Consider the following 25,222-nt stretch of genomic DNA (forward strand, 5'->3'; position numbering starts at 1 on the left):
ACTTTCTTCTCTCTCTCTCTCAACCTCTGTGTGTATGTGTGTGTGTGTGTGTGTGTGTGTGTATGTGTGTTTGTGTGTGTGTGTTTCACTTTGGATAGTTTTTATTGCTGTATCTTCAAATTTACTAATTATTTCTTCTTCAGTGCCAATATGCTGATAATAACTTCCAGTGTGTTTTCCATCCCTTTTGTTGTAGTTTTCATGCTTGGAATTTTGATTTAGGTCTTTTATCTATCTTCCATGGCTTAACTTAGCCTTCTGAACGTATGGAATAACAGTTTTAATGTACTTGCCTGTTAATTTTAACATCATATCAGTTTTAACTGATTGATTTTTTTTATTATTTTGGGACTATTTTCCTATTTCTTTACATACTAGGTAATTTTTAATTGGATGCCAGACATTGAACTTTATCTTGCTTGGTACTAGATATTTTGTATTCCTAAAAATATTCTTGAGCTTTTTCCTGAGTTGCAATTAAATTACTTGGACATATTTTTATCCTTTCAGGTCTGGTCTTTAAGGTTTGTTGGGCATAACCAAATCAGTGCTTGGCCTATGGCTAATTGTGAATCATTTTGGATTTATTTTGATTTTTGTACATTAGACAGATCTTTTTTCAAAAAAATAATAAAGTAATGCCACTAGATAATTGTCCTGGATTTTAGCAAAAAAGCGAGGCTGGGAAATATCTATGTCCTCTGGAATTCACGAACAATATTACAAAATCATTACTTAAGCTGTGGTGTAAAAAAGAGAAGAGCTTCCTGGAGGATATACTAGGCTTCCCTTCAATACCTGATCCAGCAGTTTTCTAATCTATTTAAAATAAATCAGCATGGGAATATGTAGACATTTATAGAAACAGGGACTTTATAAGCTCAAATAATTCCAGATGGAGCAAAGAAGGAATGCCTCCAGTTGCAGAGACTCTTACGTTTCTGTTGGTGAATACCCTTTTTGGGATAGGAGGAGAGAAGAGCTAAGGTGCTGTTTGTGCTTTGTAAGCTCTGTGATCAGAAAGCAAAAGTAATGAACTTACACTGATCATTGCTTCCTGACAATACATTTATTGTAGTTCCATTTGTTACAAATGTATCTGAACAGACTGAATGGGTAACACAATCCCCTATTTCTAATTAGCTGGACTTAATTATACATACTTCAAAGAAAAGGAAGACCACTTCTGCTGAGTCAGCCTTTGTGGCACCTGTAAGAAGACTGTGCAGGAGTAATGGGGTGACGAATGTCCACTGAAGAAGTAGTGAGCATCCTCCTGCTTGGAGGATAACTAGATCTGACTCAGTCCCTCGACTTCCCTATTTTCAAATACAGAACTTAAAATGAGGCCACGTCCACATTGAGTCACTGGCATTGTTTTCTATAGACACCTACATCCCTACAAAGCAAAAAGAGCTGAGCTATAAAGTGTTCTTCACTGGAACTAATGACAAGATAATGATTGACTGATGACAGAACTTTCTTTGTCAAATGAAAAGATTTGTTTGTTCGTGTTTTTTTCTTTTGACAGTCTGCAGTTGAGAAAGCTCAATCTAATTGGCCCATCTGAGTGGGCTGACAAGGGAGGATTGTAACACGTATGTTCTTAATTTCTCAGGTTCTTTATGGTCAAATAGAACACCTCTTCATGGTGTAATGGAAAGATTTCCAGTCCCAAAACATTTACATACTAACAGTTAATGCAATGTCTCTAAATGTCAGTTCCCTCATCTGTAAAATGGGGAAAATCTCTGTTTCACAGATACATAAAACCCTTAGCACATATAAACAGCTCCCAGTAAATAGTTCTGGTATAGGAGTTTTATAAATATTTAATGATATATGTCAAAATTCATGAGTGACATTGATGGTATATGTAGTAGAATCAATTGAGGAACTTTATAAAAAATATAAACACACACACATACACATATACATATCTATACACATACTTACATACACACACACAGATCTATATTCACTCTATCCATGCCAGAATTCTAAAATGATTCAACTAGTATAGGGCCTAACCATAAATACCATTTTTGAAGCTCTCTAGGAGATTCTAATATGCAACCAGAATTGAGAAACGCTGGACACAGGTTCTTAATCTGAGGTCCTTAGAACCCTTGATAGAAAACAGAAAATTCATGAACTTGGATGGAAAAAAAAAATTGGATCTTTATTTTCACTAGCCTTTCACTGAAATTTAGCACTTCCTCCATCATGAAGCAACAAAACAGTGTAACACTATCAATACCTATGACTTTGCACCAACAGAAACCAGAGAAAATCACATAGAGATGTAGAGTTGCTGCAGCTATCTCAGGGTATCAGTTGGAGTCACCATTATATCAAGACTGCAGTAGGTATTAGATCTGCCATTAGATTGTATTTTTAGTGCCTTACTAAAGAGTAACATATTTTGCTACATCATATTTTTAAAAATATTTCAAGAATTTTATTTTAATATAATGGGAATCCTTTATTACCTTATGAATTTTGTTTTATGCATTGAAAAACAGTATTCTAAAAGAGGCTTTTAGGCTTCACCAGGGTGCTTATGGAGGCCATGGCACACACACAAGGTTAAGAACTCTGTATTTAGGGCTTCCCTGGTGGCACAGTGGTTGAGAATCTGCCTGCTAATGCAGGGCACACGGGTTCGAGCCTTGGTCTGGGAGGATCCCACATGCCACGGAGCAACTGGGCCCGTGAGCCACAACTGCTGAGCCTGCACGTCTGGAGCCTGTGCTCTGCAACAAGAGAGGCCGCGATAGTGAGAGGCCCGCGCACCGCGATGAAGAGTGGACCCCGCTTGCCGCAACTAGAGAAAGCCCTCGCACAGAAACGAAGACCCAACACTGCCAAAACTAACTAACTAAATAAATAAATTTATTAAAAAAAAAAAAAAAAGAACTCTGTATTTAGAGGCTACTGGTCAGGAAAGCATCTTCAGAATGCTGACGGAGAGCAACTTCTTTGGAGTCATTTTGAACATAACGTGTGCAATGCCGATCTCTCAGTAATAAACTGAGAATGGGTTTCAGTAGAAATGAGGTGTCTTATAATAGAAGTATATTTACATACCAATTGTTCTTCCCTTATTAATTTCTCTAACAAAGCCATCATTCCCTTTTCTATCTTCACCAGCTGATTCACTGATGAATCCCTATCTTTTGCCTAACTCTCACTTTAGCTGCCACAAATGATAGAAAATGCCAGTCTTTGCTTGCTAATTCAGTGCATTCAGACAAAATGCAGCATGTATTTCTTGGTAAAAAATTTTTGCAAGCCTAAAGTGTATGATGTCTAAGGTTTTTGCAGTGAGAATTAAAGGAGTCACTTAAAATTGATTTCTGTAAGCCCTAATTACACAATACATTTCATAATAAGCATTGCAAAATCTCAGCTTAGGAAAGAAAAAAAAAAAAAAAAACCAAAACTCTTAGTAATAAACTGTCACTACAATGATCAGTGTGCCAAGTTTAATTCACAGGTAAATAAAAGGAAACCTTGAAAGCCAAGCAGAAATCTGGTATAAGTGTAGGCTTTGGTATAATTCTGTGACAGTTAAGAAACAAGCCTTTACAATATATTTCAGGGGGTCTTAATGTCTTTATATTCAACATGTTCTTCCAGCTGTCTCCTTTAGTTCACGGTCAACTGGTGCCTACTTTCTCTGGAAAGAAAGATACTGGCTGCTGATGTTAGCTGAACTATATGCTCCCCGGCACAATTCCTTTTTCAGAAAAGTTAGCCCTTGCTTAGAAGCTGCCATAATAGGTTGAATTATCTGATCCCCGCCATTAAAGGTGGCAGCCACACACTCGAGAATGATGTGGGAAAACTCCAGTGAGAGTGATAATTAAACGTGGAAAAGGAAGGGTCACCTTCTTTCATTCAGCTCATTGGGTATGGTATCAGAGTAATTCCAAAACAGTGGGGGATATTCTACTCTCAGCATGGCAATATCTAGGTGCACACATATTATTTCTATGGGTTCAAATGGGAATGCCATTTTAATTGTATTTAAAATGTTATCTTTGATATGGGGAGAAAAAATGTTAGAAATTAATTCTAAGAACACAGAAAAAGAATAATGAATATAATCTAAATGGTGAAAGAATTAGAAACAAGAAAAGCTGCATTGTTTTCTCAGAAGAAAAAGTGTTATAGGAGAAGAAAATTATTTCCAGGGAAATTGAAAAGAACATTTAAATGGGTTCAAGTCTTTCTGCTTGACTGTAGGATCACAAAGCAAGGGTTTTGTCTCAACTTTCTTGTCTACTTACTGTCATTTCTTGGAGGCCATTATTATTACATCTTATTCCTCCTCAAGAGAGGGTAGAAAGTATCATGTGAGCTTAAGACAAGTTATTGGTAGGTGTTATTTTCCAGAGAAAGGGATTTTTTTCAGATACATTGGCTCATCTAAATACTATTGAAAGAATATTTCATACTGTTCTTATTTTGCATTAATATAAGTAACACTGAGCCTGAAATGATATTGCAATATAAGCAGGTGCACTAGTGAACACTATTACTAGACAGGAGCATGGATGCTAAAATCAAATTTCAAGTTCAAATTCTGGCTTCACCATATAATAGCTGTGAACCTTGGGCATGCTACTTAACTCTGTGTGCCTCAGTTCCTCATCTGTGAAATGGGGAAAATAATACTACCTATCTTATAAAGTTGTTGAAAAATTAAATGAGTGTTAAAATATATAAAGCATTTATAACCATAACTAGCACAGAGTGAATACTATGTAAGTGCTCACACTTATTACCATTTATTATTATTTTATTGAATGTTCAGTACCTAGCATAGTATTACTTAACACTGTAGATTGTTTAAAAATATATTAATAATTATTTCTATGGTTGCCCACTTTTTGTCCTTGTCATTCTGAGAAAAACTTCCCAAAACATGTGGATTCTTTAAAACACAAATAGTCCAACAAAATTGTTACTAGAGTTGATTATATAACGTGCAAACAAATAATTGCAACATCAAGCTCAGAAAGTGAAAAATTCCTGACCAGAAGCTATAGATTTCAGATGGCCTTTATAGTTCCCTTCACATCTGAAGGGTTGAATTGAGGAAGATAAATTGTATCTTATGTGATTATATTTTGTTTCAAGATAAGAGAGAATTTTGAAACAATTAGAGCCTTCTAAAACAGAAAAAGAAACTTGATGAGCTAGGTGATAGTGTGATAGCTAAAGTTCCTTCGTAAATTTCCTGATTTATCAGTTTGTGGGCAAACATCCACAAATTTCATTAGATTTTAAAATATTTATTATTAGAATACTTGAAGTGTTCTCATTTGTCTTTGAAATCTTTTCTACAATGCAAACATACATCACCCCAAACTTCAACCTCAATTCACCACCAGCTCACTGAGAGAGAGAGAAATGTGTGTGTGTGCATGTGTGTGTACGGTGAAGGGGGCTGGGGGGAGGAGGAGGAGAATGAATGAATGACATTAAAGACAACACTAACCAATTATTGAAGAGAAAATACTATCTGTGGACTAAAAAACTATAGGCAATATATAAAAATCCACAAAAAATGAAATATCATACATAAGCCTGATATTACTGTAATGTTTGTGTATAGTACTTTAGAAGAAAAAAAAACGTTTTATAAAAGACAGTTAACTCATTCAGAATAAAGGTGTTAAAATTATTTGGTGAATTATTTCCCACTGAAAAAATCTAAACTATACAAGAAATTCTGCTTCTGCCTCAGCTTTATACTTAAAATGATTTACAGTCTGCAATTTCTTCCTAAGGTCATCACCTTCATAAATACTAGCCACATACAGTGAAAACCAACTCAATAAAATGAGTATTTCATTTCTCTTCCTCCTGCTTATGTAGATACTTCTTCCATCTACATGGCACCCATTTATAACAAAGCCTCACATTGTGCACATTTTTATGAGTTCTTGAGCATTTCTTTCTTTTTTATCTTTCTATGCATCAGCAAAGCAACTGGCAGATTCTTTAATAAAATATATTATACACATTAATATTTATAAGCCTATGAATTGGATGTTTAAATAAACATTCACCAACTTATGCCAATTCTTTTGTTTTAGACGTTAAATCACACTTACATTGTCTGGAAAGTCAGCTTTTAGTTCAGTGACACTTTGACACCAATATGCAGCCGTTTTTTCACTGATGAGCTCAATATTCAGGAAGGAGCTTTGTCCAGGGCCATACATGGGGCCAGAGGTGGTTCCCCGGATGATTCTGGGTGAAACATTTGTCACTATGTCCTGTTGAAAGAATAAAGATATTGGGTCTCCTTTCTACAAAGGAAAAACTGTTATTTTCATTCTATGCTCATTTCCATATGACAGTATTCTACTAAGTCCTGCCTCACATTTTTAATATATTTTAAATTACAGTTGAAAATAAACTACTATCAAATGAAAAAGTAAAATAAAATATTTGTTAGCTTTATTTAAATTACTTCCTATAATTGTAAGGTTAGCACAGTGGAAAAATATGTAAATTCATTTACACTGGTTTTGGGCATACACACTTTAATTTGTCTGCAATTAAATAATAAATAAAAACGCGATAAGTAAAATGTAAGAAAATCATTTCAGTCTATTTAATCTAAGCATCTCCAATGAGATTTTAACTCAAATAAGAGTTAATGTTTGTAAAGAAAAAAAATTTTTTTTCTAAAAAGTAATTTCAATATAAATCAGCTAAGGAGTACATATTAGCAAAACTGGCTCATCAAACTTTAACACACATTCTAACAAACTAACTAGGTTGACTTACCTATATGATTCTAACTATAAATTCACATTCAATGAGAACTAATTTTTCCCAAGACTGAAATGAGGATATCAATAACTTCCTGATAACTATAAACAGTAAACAGTCAAATTAACTTGCTTGTTAAGTGTAATTAACAATCCATACTGCTTCTAAAGCTGTATTAACAAAGAAGAGTAACATTCTTACATTGCTAAAAACTAAAAAGAAACAAAGACAGAAAAATGTTTCTTTAGCCAGCTTCCAATTAAAATTAATTTTGAGTAAAGGTCATTTAGTTAAGGAGCTATCAGAACTATTCCTTTAAGTACCCCTCCTCACCATCTTGTCACTTTTAGTGAGATAACATGAACCCCCATTAGTATATAGCAATTAAGGTCAATTTACATATTTTAATTAAGAACCACCCCATATAAAACAATTAGCGTAATAGGCATACTAACTGGATTTCATAACATTTGGACGTTTTTCCAACTAGATAGACAGGAAACCTTAATTAGCATTAATTAGTGCTGATCTGCATATGTTTGATAAGGCATACCCTTGCCACAAAAGATTATTTATTCCTGAATCTGCCAAATGCTACAGTTGCAGAGGATAAAAGGACTTTTCTTCACATTGCATGTTAATTTCTGGCAATTTACATTCACTTTTACATACGAATTAGTATATTATAAAATAAATGTTATAAATGTTACAATAAGCCACCTTAAATATGTACATTTTTACTTATAGGAATCCTGCCAGTTAATGTTTTACTAATTAAGCCATTCTACTTTTATTGTAATCGTAGGAATACCACCAGCCTTACTTTGATTTGCTATTGTGAAACCATGCTACGCGATCTCAATGGGTAAAATGACAAGTAGAGTCACTCCAGGAAGCTCAAGCCTAGTGGGTCCAATTTCTATCTTGGCAAATGCTTAAATGCGTACCTGCAGGTGGTTTCTGTGCAGCTCACCCAGGTAGGTACTCTCATGCTGTCATGGTCTGAGAAAACAATTCTAGAAATGTTTCATTCAAATTAGGCTGATTTTCTCTTATGTTTCAATTTTCAAGAGCCATACATTTAAGCCTTGAGTTCCTCCTTTCCTCTGCTATCCCCTCTACTCTAAATTTTCTTCACCTAGATAAGTCCAATCTAGGTCACAGTTTGTGCTCTGCACAGGAGAACTGGACCAAGGAGGTGAAGAGAGTCCATATTCAGTTTACCAAGTCATGTGCCCTGGCAATGGGTAGTTCCACAAATGAAAGGGCACCTATTTTAAATGACCATTTTGTAATTTATTGACCTGTGTTGAGGAGGAAGAAAACTTTCCTCTACCCTCCTAGGTTCTTCAGGCTGGTCTAAGAACTAAATTGACATGAGATAGATTAACAGGAGAAATGGAATTTAACTTCATATGTACAGGAATCCTACATACATGAGAGGGTCAGAGTCCCCACATACATGAGAGGTTCAGAGACAGAAAGGTTAAATGAAGTATAAATGCCATCCTGAGCTAAGGAAAGAGATAGGGATCTGGGGCTTCCAAGAACAGAAGGGTCATTATAGGACAATAAGAAGAAGAGTAGATGTTTGGTAACTAGATGTTTGCCCTGTTGAATAGATGGAGACACCTAGGTAAATAACTCTTTTCAGGGAAAAATCCCAAATTTAAATTATTCTAGGTACTTAAAGGAGGGGCAGTAGTTTCTCTTGACTGCCTTTATCTTGACTGCCTTTATCTCAAAGTAACCTTCATGCCAAAGTGACACATTTTGGGGATGCTAATTCTGAACCCCTACATTGGAAGTGGCACTTTCTGCTTATTCAACAAAACTGACTCGTGTGTTAGACTCCCTGCTCCTGCCCATTCTTCAGGTCTTAGCTTAGACTTCAGTCTATTTAGGAATCTTTTCTGATCTCTCCAGCACCATTAAGTCTTAATCTGCTCTGACTCACACCATCATAACAATAACAATGGTACCAAGAGTACCATTCCCCATTTGGTACTCTTTACATTCTGTATTGTGATTGTCTATATTCTTGTCAGTACTTTTCAGTAGAGTGTAAACTTTTGAAGAGAAGGAACTATATCTTGTTTACTATTACATGTCCAGCTTCTAGCCTGGCCTTTAGTAAGTGCTCATATAATGTATTTTTCTTTCTTTTTTTTTTTTGTTTCAATTGAAGTACAGTTGATTTACAATGTTGTGTTAGTTTTGGGTGTAGAGCTAAGTGATTCAGATATACAAATATACATATATATACATATATATATACACATATACATATATATACACATATACATATATATACACATATACATATATATACACATATACATATATATATATATATACATATATATATATATATATACACACACACATATATATGTATATATACTTTTCCAGATTCTTTTCCATTATAGGTTATTGCAAGATACTGAATATACTTCCCTGGGCTATGCAGTAGGTCCTTGTTGTTTCAAATAATGTATTATGAAGGAACCTAAACTAGAACCCTAGGCACTAGAATAGGTCTTGTCCTGAGGCAGGAACTATAAGGTATTCGTTGCTGGCCTCATTCTGTTGCTGAACAAACAAATGGGTTTGGGCTTATAGTCAAATTTTAGGAACTCGTTCTTTGCTTAAATCCTTTCCTACTGGACCATTTACTTGCTTCCCCTGATCCCTCAGGGACCCCTTCTTTGAATACACTCCCCCACCCCACACTATGGCTAGATCCTGATACCAGCATGCAGTGATGCAGATTGCCCATTACTCCACTTCTCCCCATCCTAGCCTACTGCAGATCTTTGATGACAGAAAGCATATTTGAACTTGATCACCCTGTAGCTTCTAAGACCTTTTTGACTGTTGACCCTAAGTTGCTGGATTTATCTGATCTCTAGGATCCAAATAGAATGGCCCCATTCAGATATAAACCAACTCTTACGCTTTTCCAGTTCAAGTGGATAAGAATTCCTAACCTGGTCCATGGCCACCTAGGGGACTTCTTGGGTTAAGAGATTTCTTAGGTTAAAGTCCTGATAAGATGATTTCTTCCTATCAGGACCCTAACCAACTATAGTTGTCTCTTATATCTGTGCCCTAGGCTGTGCCCATATCTTCATAGAATGTGTAGATATTTTTTTAATATCATAAAATAAAAAAGACATGAGTGGAAGAATCACAGCTATACTGAATAAGGAAAATCTCAATAGTCCAGGAATTTTAAGCCATATGCTATTTTACAGTAATCCTCCTAATAACAATTCGGCCAAGAACTCACAACAGCCAAAAGAGTCAATAAGATGACAACATTTAATTGGAGGACAGTCAAGCAAATGCTTCTTTCTTCAAATGTCCTCCCTCAGTGATACCTTAAAACCTCAAATTCTTCCATTAGAGATTTTGTGTACTGTGAGTTGAATTTACTGTTAATGTTGGGATTGTTTTATTTTCCTCTTCTATAATCCAATGTTAAACTGTAAATATACTGTGGGAGGATTATCAATGATTTCTTTAACCAAGATCCAACAGGAAGTACAAGGCAAATCAAAGGGAAATTTTATCTATTGTATGACAGGGATTGTTTACTCATTTATGTTGATTTATGACAGGTAGTGCCTCTCTATACAGGTCAGTTTTCTCTCTCCTTAACTCAAGCAAAGAAAAAGATCCTTAATAACGGCCCAGATTACAGCCACCTGTTGTGTAGAACTTGTCAACTATCCATGAGTCAATTGTTACCATCACAGCAATTAAAAAATTCAGCATATTCCAAATTCAACTAAAGTGCCAAAATTCCAATATGGTCATCCAGTGATAAATCAATAATATAAATTTTATTCTAGGTTTTGTTTCCCAAATTCAGTCATATTTACCACTACTTTGTCAAAAATCTTCTCCACTGACTTGAGACTTAGACTTTTTAAATTAAGTGAAAGATGAATGAAAACTTGGATACAACAAATTATCCTTGGTTATCTGATTAAAGTTAGAGCTTCAATAATTGGGCAATAACTTACTAAAGCATTTGACCTGGGAATACTAGAATCTGAGTATGATTTTACAAGATGATATTTTGCTTTAATATTTAACAGCAAAATCATATGAGCATTGCTTAAGGGTGTTAATATAACAAAATAAACATATTCAAGAATAGTTAGAACAGATAAGAGTTTATTCTCTATAACAAAGAAGATGAATTACCATAGTTCTAGTGTTCAGTACATTAGCAATATTCAGACTTTTTAAAAAATTGATGTTTATTTATAAGAAATCATTAGGTGATATCACTGCTTCATGTGATTTTGTAATTACCATTATAAAATGGAGTGCTAGTGACCTCTTAACATTTGAAGTGATGATAGTGACTTTTCAGCACTAGTAAAGAGATTGAAATGGTAAATAGGCTGATTATATTTGTTTGTTTAAGTTCATTTACTTGACCTCTCTTATCCTAAAAAAACAAAAAACCATGCTGTTTCCATGGTTACTTCTGGAGTAAGATAGTCACAATGGGCTCAATGAATAGGAAAAGGAAACTTTGCAGAGATGACTTGGTAAAAAACTAGGAAAAGAATTGGGGTCTAAAAATGGTAGCTGAAAATGAAAAATAAAATTTGCACAGTGAACCACAGCTACTATACTACAACGGATGAATTTTAAAAATATGTTGTTGAGTGAAAAGAGCAAGATGTAAAAAAATATAGAATATGATACCTAAAACATACTTCTGTGATGAAATTAAAAATAAGTAAGAGAATAATTTAAAACAATTACTTTTGTTACTTTTTGGAGTAGGTAGATGCTGGGGGAGAAATTGGAGATGGAGGAGCAACAAAGGCTTTCTAAAAGTAGTGATATGCAATTTCAAAGAAGCTTTATTCCTGAACTGTAGAAACACATGGTAGAATGAGAAATCTGTTTAATGAGCTTTGTGCTAGCATAGTGAATACTGTTATAAGCTATCACTAAAGGTTTGTTGGTTTACCTGAAAACCTGCAACTTAAATCTTAGGGATATTTGTTCCTTTTTAATTTCCAAGATTCTGCTGTGAATTGGTTGTTTTTTATCCAAAAAAATCTTTTAATTATTTGGTTTTAATAACTAGAATTTCAAAAATGTAATGCACTGCAGGAAAAATCATCCTCTAAAAGATATCATCTTCTATATAAGTGGGATTTAAGTATTCATTATTCCATAAAAGAGTAGACTCACTTTACAGATAAATCTAACAAATATCCTGTTACATAATATGATTCCATCATTATAAATCTGGCATACTGTTACCCTGGTAATAGCAAAAAGTAAAATAAAATTCAACAGTGGCCCAGTTTCTAGTGCAACTCCACTGTTATGAAAGAACCCTCTAACATTTTATTTTCTTCATGAACTAAGTATATTAATATTTGATTACTCCCTAAAATAAACTTTATAATGGTCAGAATAATTTCCACTTGGTTGTTTTGGAGGGGTGACATGGGTAGGATGAGAATTTGTTCTTAATACATAAATTTTCCATCTTAGTATCTTATACAATGATAGCACTCAAAAACCTAAATTAGTGACAAAATTTACCCATTTGTCATCAGGAACTTTAAATCTGTCTATCCGTATGGAAAACACTGTAAATAAGATTAACAATGTTATCCTACAAATACAAAATAATTTATCAGAGAAACAGTGGTGTTGAAAATGCAGAAACAATAATAATTTAGATTTGTATAGCACAGATCTTTCACATAGATCATCTATTTGATCTTCACAACTCTGTCATCATGCAGTTAATGCTACAACCAGGTCTTAGAGAAATTAAAGTGACTTGTCCACTGTTGCACAGCTCTAATGAGCATTAGAGATGAGACTAGAATCTAGATGTATTTATGTGATATGAGTAATAAAATTATTAGTGATTTAACATTTGATGTATATGATAATAATTAGGACTAATTTTAGTTGCAAGAAAAATAAATCAACTTGAACAACTTAAATTTTAAAAGTGGGATGTGGCATATGAGCTTTAAGGAAAAGAAATATATTACATAATGCCAGAATGTTAGGAATGTTCCTCTGTCTCTTTTCTCTGCTTCTATTTGCATATCTCTTCATTCTTTTCTCTTTCTACAGAGGGCTTCCTCTGTTTCAGTTCTTATGATAGAACACAGGTCTGTGACAGGTCCCAAGTTACAAGATGTATAGTCTCTCCCCAAAACTTGTAATCTCTCAGGCCCACCAACTCCTGTGGCGGAGACTCTGACACGCATAACTTGGGTTTGATAGTCACCGTTTGTCTAATTAACTGTATCTAGCAGGGTAGAATTAATCAGGATTCACACAGATGCTCATGTAAACAAAGATGTAGTAACTGAGAGCTGAACAAGTAGTCTTATTAAACAAGTCTTCTACCCAGGACTAGTCTATGCAGGTTCACCTTAGAAAGAAGAAATTACGATATGGGCATTCATAAAGTGTCATTAATTTGGAAAATGGCTGCAAAAAGACAAAATCATTATCATTTAGTGAAATTAAACTTTCCATAGTCTTGAACCAACCTTGATAATCCATTTCTTATTCCTGTGGCCCCAAACTTTGCAAGATCAAAGTCCTAAGAACCCTTTGAAACCTTCTCATGTTTTAGAACACATTGGGAATTCTGTATTTCCAGTGTGCTGGTGTGCCGACGACTGTCAACACAAATGGCCTGGGGTGCACTTAATCTCAATCTTGGGCTGGACAGAACTGACTGATGGCTACCCTCTGTAAGGAAGGTAAGAGAGTGGAAGGAGCAAGAGGAAAAACAAACAAACAACAGCACATTGTGCAGTAGAATAATTAGGGAAACAATTTAGAACCTGTTTAGGCTTAAAAAGGAAATGATGAACAGAAACTAAATATACTGAATGTCTATGTCAAGGAAGGAATTTTACTCACATGCTCTTAGTGCACACCTGGAGCCAAATGTCTTCCTCCTCTTGGATAGTGTCAGACATCTAGAAGATTGGGTTTCTCACACTGCACAAATATGGAGATTTAATTTTTGAATTTTATTCATGTCTGACTGGTAAAATTCTGGGTCACAGATTTGTAGCCTTTTGTCTTTCCTCTTGCCCCTTTTCAAGGAGTTTATAACTTTGCAAACAGGACACTAAAAAGTAATTTGATTTGCTCTTTGACTTTTTCATCTATCAAAATGGCTTCACTATATCACAGAGAGGCTGTAGGATATTACATGACATAATAGAGCACATGGCTGACATGTGGTATTTGATAAATAAATATTTATTCATTCATCAATTCACCAACTTTAGAGACAAAGTAGAAGTTGTGGAAGTTCAGGCAACTGTGCATGGGCTGAAGCTGGGCACTCAACAGGAAATTAGGATGGGAAGATTGCATATAGTTAGGTCAAATTAGAGAGTCTTGAATGACTGCTTTAAAGAGTTCAAACTTCTTTCACAGGCTTTGAGAATCCATTGTGTTCTGTCTCTTATTCAAGTTATTAATACCAATAGCTCACAGCAGCTGTGCATTCACAGAGATAAGTCTTACAAGAAACAGATGAAGAGCTTTTTCAGTGCTGATATCAGATGGATTAGAACGTGATTAATCAGCAGACAGACTGATTAAATTATTGGGTTCACTGTTCAGATAAGAGGTTTTGGATATACTCTGCCAAACTGTAATTAACTTAGAAATTTCTGCTGGCCTGCTCATAAGATGATCATGTGATATGCTTTGAAGAAATCTTTTAGGGCCCAAAACAGCAGCTGTGAAGGTATAAGCATGAGTCACTTCTAATAATTATTAAACATCTTCAAGTATTAGGGCAGGATTTTCATTGAAAATGATAAATATTAAAAAAAAAAACTTTACTTTTTATAAAACTTGTATAAATGCTGTGGTCTTACTTGAGAAGCCACTGTAAATGAAATGGCTATTATTTAAGGAAGGGGACATCTAAAAGAATCAGACAGGAGTTCTCCATTTTTGCATTATGATTAATAAGATATTGAGAGAAAGCCCTCACAATATAGTGCATTTAAAAATACCTGACAGGATATGAAAAAGCAAAAGCAAAAGATGCACAACTGTACCTGTGTCAAAATAAGGAAATTTCTCAGAGATCAGAAATGACAACCAAGCAGAGATCCACAAGGCAAACCTTTTGTAGGGTGATATTTGCCCTCAAGGTTTCTGCCAGTCCCAGGTGGCCTACAGCCTGAGTTCTAATGGCTTAGAAACATCTGATAGAGCCACATAGTCAGGGTACAAGCATGGTGGTCATGTGACAAGAAGCCTCCAAATAACGGTAGCACCAACAAAAAGTTATGCTCTCATTTTCTGAGCTAAAGAATAACTATAGAGTAATGATGGGGTATGTGTCCATTTGAGCCTAAATATTGGATGAGAAAGAAAATATCTCTCCTAAGAATACAAACTTGTGTGGGCCCCAAAACCACAAGTTGAAAATTTGGTTTAAAAGGGGCTTCCCTGGTGGCGCAGTGGTTGGGAGTCTGCCTACCAATGCAGGGGACATGGGTTCAAGCCCTGGTCTGGGAAGATCCCACATGCCCTGGAGCAACTAAGCCCGTGAGCCACAACTACTGAGCCTGCGCATCTGGAGCCTGTGCTCCACAACGGGAGAGGCCATGACAGTGAGAGGCTTGCGCACCGCGATGAAGAGTGGCCCCTGCTCGCCACAACTGGAGAAAGCCCTCGCACAGAAACGAAGACCCAACACAGCCAAAAATAAATAAATAAATAAATTTATTAAAAAAAAAAAAAAAGGCTCTTGGCCATAGTGTCTTCAGATAATTAGTAGAAGCAGTATCAAAATCTCTCTGGAGGAAATTTTACCCCAGGGATGTGAGTTCACAATAGATTTCTACTAATCAAATGAGGGGAAAAAAGGCATCATAAATTAAAGTCAGTAGGAAGAAAAAGCTATAAAATCAAATCTACAAAACAAAGCAAAACAAAAATCCCCCACAGATACTGAGATTTTCAAATACGGAATGTAAAAGTTTAGTATGTTTGAAAAATAAAAGAGAGGCTTGAATGTATAATCAAAGAATAAGAAATTCAAAACTTACCATAAAAACTTAAAATATAAAAAAAAGAATTTCTAGAAATAAAAAAGTAATAATTGGGAAAAAAAAGAACCTTAATAGTTTGGGGTAAATAAGAGATTAGACATAGATGAAGAGAAGTAGTCAATTTGATGATATATCTGGGAAAATTACCTGAAAGGTAGCACAAACAAATGAGATGGAGGTAAAGAGACATGAAACACAGATTGAGAATTAAAGGAGAAATCTAACTGGAGTTCACAAGAAGATAATGGGGACAATCAGAAGAGAAAGTATTTCAATAAATATTGTCAGAGATTTAATAGAATTAATGAAAGATGTCAGTCTTCAGATCCAGGGACACCAAAAATCTCAAGGAAAACACATTAGATCAATGGAAAAGAATAGAGAGCCCAGAAATAAACCCACACTTACATGGTGAATTAATATTCAACAAAGAAGGCAAGAATATACAATGGGGAAAAGATAGTCCCTTCAATAAATGATGTTGGGAAAACTGGACAACTACATGCAAAATAGTGACACTAGACTTACTATCTTATACCATATAAAAAACAGACTCAAAATGGATTAAGACTTAAATAAGATCTGAAACTATTAAACTTCTAGAAGAAAACATATGCAGTAAGCTCTTTGACACTGGTCTTAGCAATATTTTTCTGGATCTGTCTCCTCAGGGAAGGGCAACAAAAGTAAAAATAAGCAGATGGGACTACATCAAACTAAAAAGTTTTGCACAGATGAAAGAAACCATCAAGAAAACAAAAAGCAGCCTACTGAATGGGAGAAGATATTTGCAAATGACCCATCCAATAAGGGATTAATATCCAAAATACATAAAGAACTCATACAATTCAATTACAAAAAACAAACCTGATTAAAAAATGGGCAGAGGACCTGAATAGACACTTTCCAAAGAAGGTGTATGGATGGCCAACAGACACATGAAAAGATGCTCAACATCACTAATCATCAGAGAAATGCAAATCAAATGACAATGGCATATCACCCCATACCTGTCAGAATGGCTATTATCAGAAAGACAATAATAACAAGCATTGTTGAAGATGTGAAGAAAAGGGAACGCTCATGCACTGTTGGTGGGAATGTAGATTGGTACAACCACAATGGAAAACAATATATAAGTTCCTCATAAAATTAAAAATAGAACTATCATATGACCCAGCAATTTCTGGATATTTAACCAAAGAAAACAAAAACACTAATTCAAAAAGATATATGTACCCCAATGTTCACTGCAGCTTTATTTACAATAGCAAAGTTATGGAAGCAACCTAAGTATCCACTGACGGAGGAATAGATAAAGAAGACATGACGTGTATATACAATGAAATATTACTCAGCCATAAAGAAGAATGAATTTGCCATTTGCAACAAGATGGATGCACCTAGAGGGCACTATACTAAGTGAAATATCATACAGAGAAAGAGAAATACTGCATGATTTCACTTACTTGTCAAATCTAAAAAACAACAAACAACACAAAAGAAACAGACTCATAGATACAGAGAACAGACTGGTGGTTGCCAGAGGCAAGGGGTATAGGGAGATGGGCAAAATAGGGGAAGGGGATTAAGAGGTACAAACTTACAGTCATAAAATATACAAGACACAGATATGTAATGTACAGCATAGGGGATATAGTCAATAACATAACTCTGTATGGTGACATATGGTAACTAGATTTATCATGATGATCATTCCATAATGTATAAAAATATTGAATCAGTACATGGTACACCTGAAACTAATATAATATTGTAGGTTAATTTTACTTCATAAATAAATAAATAAAATTAGTGCCTTGTAGTAAATAAAGCACTAAAAGCAAAGAAAAGACTTAAAAAGGAACCAAAGTTAAAAAGACTACCTACAAGGAAAAGCAGATTGATAGTGCACTTCTTTTTTTTTTTTTTTTTTAAATTTATTTTTATATTTTTATTTTTGGCTGTGTTGGGTCTTTGTTTCTGTGCAAGGGCTTTCTCTAGTTGTGGCAAATGGGGGCCACTCTTCATCGCGGTGCGTGGGCCTCTCACTATCGCGGCCTCTCTTGTTGAGGAGCATAGGCTCCAGATGCGCAGGCTCAGTAGTTGTGGCTCACGGGCCCAGTTGCTCCGCGGCATGTGGGATCTTCCGAGACCAGGGCTCGAACCCATGTCCCCTGCATTGGCAGGCAGATTCTCAACGACCGCGCCACCAGGGAAGCCCGATAGTGCACTTCTTGACAGTGCCAGTGGAAGTCAGAAGAGAGTAACCTATTTTCTATAAAGAAGAAATGTTGACTGAGAATAACTGTATACCTTCAAAATTATAACTCAAGAATGAGGATAGGGACTTCCCTGGTGGCACAGTGGTTGAGAATCTGCCTGCCAATGCAGGGGACATGGTTTGATCCCTGTCCGGGAAGATCCCACATGCCGCGGAGCAACTAAGCCTGCGCACCACAACTACTGAAGACCATGTGCCCTAGAGCCCATGTACCACAACTACTGAGCTCATGTGCCACAACTACTGAAGCCCACGCACTCTAGGGCCCACGTGCCACAACTACTGTGCCCGCATGCTGCAACTACTGAAGCCTGCGTGCCTAGAGCCCGTGATCTGCAACAAGAGAAGCCACCGCAATGAGAAGTCCAAATTAAAAATAAATAAATAAATAAATAAATAAATAAATAAATAAATAAGTAAATAAATAAAACATAAAAAAAAAGAATGAGGATAAAATAAAGACATTTTCAAATAAAAGGAATGATGAGCAAATAGTATATGGCAGTGACAATGAATGAACTAATGCTAATTCAACTAAAATAAATGCAAAAACCAGAAGATTAAACAATAAGTGAAAAGCATAAGAATATAAACTGTGTGATCATACTTATATAAAGTATTAAAACAGGCAAAACTAAATATACTATTTAGGGATTCATATGTGGCAAAACATAAACAAAAGCAAGAAAGTGATTATCCCCAAATCTAAGTTATTACCTCTAGAGGAAAGAGAAAGGAATGCAACTGAGGAGGGGTGCATAGAGTCAAAGGTACAGAAATGTCTTATATTCTACATCTTAATTTGTGAAATGAGAAATAATAAACTCATTTTATTATTACTTAAACTATATATCTAAATTACACATATTTTTTTGGTATGCATGCTATGTTTCATGGTTTTAAAAAAAGTAAAACAAAAAAAACCAAAAAAAATATCAAGCAGGAAAAAGAAAAAATGATAGGATGCAGACCCGATGGTGGAAGTATTCTAGAGTAAGTCATCTAAAACTCTAAGATTGGTGTGTTCTTCCTCAACCTTAACACCTCTGTTGATATATGATATTTTAGAGAATACTGGTTCTAGTGTCCCTCTAAGAAAATAATGAGGTTGTATGACATGATCCCTACCATCACTTTCTGCCACCACTGATTAGGATAGCAAAAAGTCATTTATCCATAAAACTATAAAACATTCAACATGCAAATCTTTCAGATTAGAAATGTTACTATCTGAACGTTTTCTATCCACGACACAAATTTATGATTTTTGGATAATCTCAAACTCATTATTAAAACCACTTTAGGTAACACACACACATGCTGTGGCTATCTTAGGAACTCCTCCCCACCAATATTCTACTGACTAAAATAAGAAGACACAATATGAGGGAGAAAAAAGAAGTTTATTTCTGCCAAGAATCTGTGAAACCAATCAGCTAACAAAAGATCATTCATCTGAGAAAATATACAGTCAAACTCCCCTAAATGTACGTTAAGCAGCCATGAGATTTAATAATTGAAATAATAAAGTTTAAAGTCTATTTTTTCATAATTATTACACCCCAACTCAATAACATTCTTTCATATATTAGGCCATAAAGATGCTTGCATTATAATTACAAAACACCGTTTAAAAAAATGTATTATGTCCTACAGAACTTAGCCTTGACAAACAATTACTGGATATCACATTCAATTGAATACAAAAAGCAATCTTTATCACAGGTTAAAATTAGCCTTGGAACAATAAATGCTTTCACAGCTATTATAAACTCCAAACTGCTTTGTACCAGTCTCTTCTGAGGAAATGCATACAAGTAAACTGAAGGACATTTGAAAAACTTCCTGTCTGTGTCCTCTAGTTTTTTCAAGTTTTTTTTTTTTTTTTAGTTTCATAAGGAATAATCATTCATGTTACACTTAAAAGGTGGTCGATACGGCTTCATAGGGAAAGGCTTTACAAATTAGAATAAAATAAAACAAGAACAAATAACCAAGCAAACAAAGAAACTGAGAATTCTGAACTTCAGAATGTGTTATTCATAGTAGCACTCTATTTTAATTATCAGGACCACTTTTTAGGCATTATTGTAAAAAAGAAAATTGAATGGCAAAGTCTTTGCTTTGATGGGTTTCAGGCCATGCTACCCCAATATATGGCACGTTGGCGTATTTAACACCTTAAGCTGAAGAAATTGTTTAAAATGGCAGAAGCAGAAAGGTCATGCTGACCTCATTCCTCTCACCCTTTTCTCCTGAAACACGTTATACAACTTTCATGTGAAAAGTACCCTTCTTGTACCTGGAGGAGGGAGACATTCTTATACCAGAGACGGGGAATTGGGGGCCAAGAAATCTGTACAAACAAACCTTGTTAAACTCACCCTTAACTTCCTAGTTATTTCTTCACCACTTACTACCCCCTAGTCCAAACTGCTTTGTCTTGTCCATTCTTCACAAATTTATTGTTTCTTTGTCTAAAAGGTATTAAAGCTTCCTGCTCTGGTCACTTCTTTGGGTCTTCATTGTCTTGTGAAGTATTCTGTGTACAAGTAAAACTCAACAAAATGTGTATGCGTTTCGTCTCTTAATCTGTCTTTGTCAGTTTAACTTTCAGAACCCAGCCAGGGACCCTACGAGGGTCCAGGAAAACTTTTTCTTTCCCTAGAAATGGATTTGTCAGTTGGTTCAAACCCAGTATTCTGAGATAATATACTTTCTTGTCCACTCATCCTTCAGAAGACAGCATGAACTGTAGAATTTCACCATTTAAATTACTTAATGAATTACTTTAATCATAATAGTTATTAATTCTGAAAATGGTATAATCAAAATCATAACAGCAAAGTGGTGGGCAGATGCAAATGCTGGATATAACCACAAAATATTCTTACAGGTTGACCTAAAAATAAACTGATTCCTGGTAGAGATGTTACAATCAAAATCTTCCATCACTTTGACTAAAATACTAATTTGAGAGTCTACCACTAGCTTGCTGAAGTAGCCTTAGAGATCATTAGATGGTTAGAGGGAACAATCCAGTGCTCAGTTTTCCTTTGGGCTGTAATCATGTTCTGACTTTAAGTATATTCAAAATTAATTAATTAAATAACTATAATAATAACAATGAATATATTTTAAGTAGCAATTAATTCAGTCACTTAAATGCTTGTCCAAGTGCCAAGACCGGTAAAAGCCCCTCCAAACGATACCTCATATTTGTATAGTGCTCTACAATATCTTCTGTGCTTTCACATATACAATAAAATTTAATGCTCTTAAATGTCCTATGAAATGAAACATTTCCCAAGGGTGCTTGCTGGGATATTTGGGTATGGATGGGAAGTTCTTTGACCATACCACCTTGGGAAAACATCAAAGTTATAGCTCCTCTTGGTGATTCACAATGCACCCTAAGCATATGAAAGGCCATAAGATATCCAGTACTAAACCTATCTGCCAACCTTTCCATAATCCATTATCTCACAAACCCACAGGACTCTGAAACTTTTTCTCACATATTGCCAATTAATATCCTGCATACTTTAATATTTTACAGAAAACAGATTATGATATACATATATGGCAGTGGTCTTTAAAATTTTTTATCTTGTACACATCAATAAGAGCAAACATTTGACCAGTCATCTCCAAATAAATAATTTGCAAAAATAAAATACTTTCCTACTTTCTTACTATATCCCAATGCTTCAGGGATGTTTGAACTCACAGTGAACAGGAGGGCACTGAAAAATATCTCTCTGGAGTACAGAAAGAAGAAAAACCTGTCCAGAGAGAAAGCTTAAAATCTTACAAAGGACAGGAAGATTGTCCAGAGCAGAGGTCGGTAAACTTCTATTGTAAAGAGCCAGGTAATAAATATTTTAGGCTTTGCGGGCAATGTGATCTCTGTCACAACTACTCAATTCTGCCATTGTCACATGAAAGCAGTCATAGACAAAATGTAATGACAAAGCAACCTGTGTTCCGATGAAAATATATTTATGGACACTGAATTTCATTTCTTACTGCTACTTACATACATTTCATATAATTTTCACTACTTACAATATTATTCTTCCTTTGATTTTTTTTCCCCCCAAACATTTAAAAATGTAAAAATCATTCTCAGTTCATGGGCTGTATAAGAACAGGCAGAAGGCCAGATTTGGCCAGTGGGCCATAGTTTCCAGACCCCTTGTCCTAAGGGTAAAGGGTCAGATTAAAGCGCAAAGCAAAGGATGGGGATGAGGGAAAGCACCATTTTGATTTTCCTACAATGCTTTACAGGGTGAAACACAAATAATTAGATAAAGATGATTCTGTTTCTTAAGGTTTAGTAGGCTTAAGACATTTAAGCTTCTTGACAGTAAGCAGCAATACGAAATACAGCTGGTCAATATATAACTGAGTCCAAAATATTAATGTATAGAGGAATACTTTCCAAAATGTTTTTTAAAATGATGGCCACTTTGACAAGTTTTCAGGAAACTCCAAGATTAGTCAGAGCTAGCTCCATGGTCCTTATGGCCCTCTGTGGAGAGTCAGCACCAATGTTTACTAGTTGCACTTGTCCTTGCAAAAATGATACAAAGGAACGGCCTTTTAATATATCAACCTCATTAGGAACAAAATGCACTGCTAACATCTGTAATGTTTCATAGCACTACATATAATTATTTTCAAATTTAGGTGAGGGTTACACAAACATCATAGATCTCCAGAAGTCTTTTATCTGATATATGTAAACATAATAAAACCTCATGGTTCTGATTACCAAAGGCTAAAGAATGAGTAATTTATACACTGCAGGCCTACAGATGTACAACTTGTGTGATAAAATAGCCCTAAGGGGAAGCTCCAATTGCAAAGACAAAGGACACAAATAAAATGCCATTATTTCCTCACAAACTTTTTTGGTTGTGGTTGATTTTTTAAAAAATAGTATTATTATTTCTGATTTTCCGGTAGCAAAAATAAAACAGTAGTTACAGGCAACACAGTTTAATACTAGTTATAAACAAGAGAATGTTGAATTTCATTCATTAGCATATTGATAAGTTTCTGTTTCTATAACAAAATTAAGTTCTATTAACAGTTCACAACTTAGACTGTAGATACTAACCACAGCACCATATAACAATCTTATAATTGGATTGCAATGTCTTGGATCAATTTTGTAATGGGAGTAATTTCAAAATAATCTTATTTCTTTTTTGAAATGGTTACAAATCTAATATATAGAGAAATGTGGAAGATCCCAAGTACCTAAACCACAGCAAGTAAGGTATCTGATTGTTCCCTTAGATAAGATGAAGGATATGAGCTAGGAAAAAAAAAAAAACTTAAATATTTGCTTATTCACATGGAAAAGGATTTCTAATATTGAACAAAAGGGCTCCACTTTCAGCCAAGTCATGATCATCATTTTTATAAATAACTGATGGCAGCCATATAAAGACCTGAATACAGATATAGAGAGATCATATTTATTAAATGTGCTGATGGTATTGAGGGGAATTAGAAGAAATTACTCCAATGGACTAAGAGACCAGACTAAGAGACACAGGTCAATACTGATTACCATAAACCTACTGCACCCATTCCCCTGGCATTTTCAGAGGCTTTTTTTTTTTTTTTTAATACGAAGAGGCAGTATGGTGTATTGGTTAAAAAGAATAAAGTCAAACTACCTAGTTCACATCCTAATTCTTTCATCCTACTAGCTGTGGTACCTAGACAAGTTACAACCTCTTTCTACTTCACTTTCCTCATTGGTAACATGAAGACAGAGATAACATTTCAAAAAGTTATCTTGGATAAGGTAAAACAAGGTACATGTAAAGTACTTGGAACAGTATGTGATAAAATATAAACATTTATTATAGTTCAATGGTCTTCTGTGCATTAACATTCTTTACCCTCCTCTAGTTCCAATATATATGATATAATATTGATGTCAATCTTATTTTGGTGAATTGATACTGGGTATTGGGGAGGTTGTGCACCGCTCTGAGTAGTACACCTGCACAAAGATACTGGGAGAACTCTGGTCTTCAGGAGGGCTTCTGCTAATTTACTGAAGCTGCACATGTTAGCTGACACAATTGGACCCACAAAAGGATTATAAGATTTCTGAATTAGGTCTCCTGATAACATGCCATACTGCTTGTCCTGGTAAAGGGAAAGAATTTAAGCTGGAGATTGTGAGTGCTACAATGTGGCAAAGATCTAGGTCATACATACCCTTTATTTTTTTAACATCTTTATTGGAGTATAATTGCTTTACAATGATGTGTTAGTTCCTGCTTTATAACAAAGTGAATCAGCTATACATATACATATATCCCCATATCTCCTCCCTCTTGCATCTCCCTCCCACCCTCCCTATCCCACCCCTCTAGGTGGTCACAAAGCACCGAGCTGATCTCCCTGTGCTATGCGGCTGCTTCCCACTAGCTATTTATTTTACATTTGGTAGTGTATATATGTCCATGCCACTCTCTCACTTTGTCCCAGCTTGCCCTTCCCACTCCCTGTGTCCTCAAGTCCATTCTCTAGGTCTGCGTCTTTATTCCTGTCCTGCCCCTAGGTTCGTCAGAACCTTTTGTTTAGATTCCATATATATGTGTTAGCATAGGGTATTTGTTTTTCTCTTTCTGACTTACTTCACTCTGTATGACAGACTCTAGGTCCATCCACCTCACTACAAATAACTCAATTTTGTTTATTTTTATGGCTGAGTAACAGTCCGTTGTATATACTTGCCTTTTACACATCCTTTCTCTCTCAGCGTATGGTGGAGATTTTCAGAGTCTACATAGACTATAGTGTCATTTCTCTGATGGCTATGTGTATTTTTGTGTTTTCTTTTTAAAAAAAACTTTGTACAAAGCTTGAGATGCCTACTTCACTTCTGCAAATGTGTATAATGAGATCAATAAAGTTTCCCCAACAGTCGCAAATTACACTGCCTCTACCTTCAATATGTTTTAAGGGAGATCATAAAGACTAAGGTGGACAGTCCCAAGACAGGACA

General features: G+C 35.1%; 1 protein-coding gene across 1 annotated transcript in view; it reads right to left on the reverse strand.

Moving 5' to 3' along the window:
• The window catches only part of DPYD (dihydropyrimidine dehydrogenase), a 794,060-nt gene that overhangs the window by 314,166 nt on the left and 454,672 nt on the right, over positions 1 to 25,222 (reverse strand). Inside the window, 1 exon segment of the mRNA XM_036825276.1 lies at positions 6,129 to 6,293. Within this exon segment, the coding sequence (XP_036681171.1) occupies positions 6,129 to 6,293 (165 nt within the window).

The sequence above is a fragment of the Balaenoptera musculus genome, chromosome 1 (genome assembly GCF_009873245.2).
Source record: "Balaenoptera musculus isolate JJ_BM4_2016_0621 chromosome 1, mBalMus1.pri.v3, whole genome shotgun sequence".
Classification (NCBI taxonomy): domain Eukaryota; kingdom Metazoa; phylum Chordata; class Mammalia; order Artiodactyla; family Balaenopteridae; genus Balaenoptera; species Balaenoptera musculus.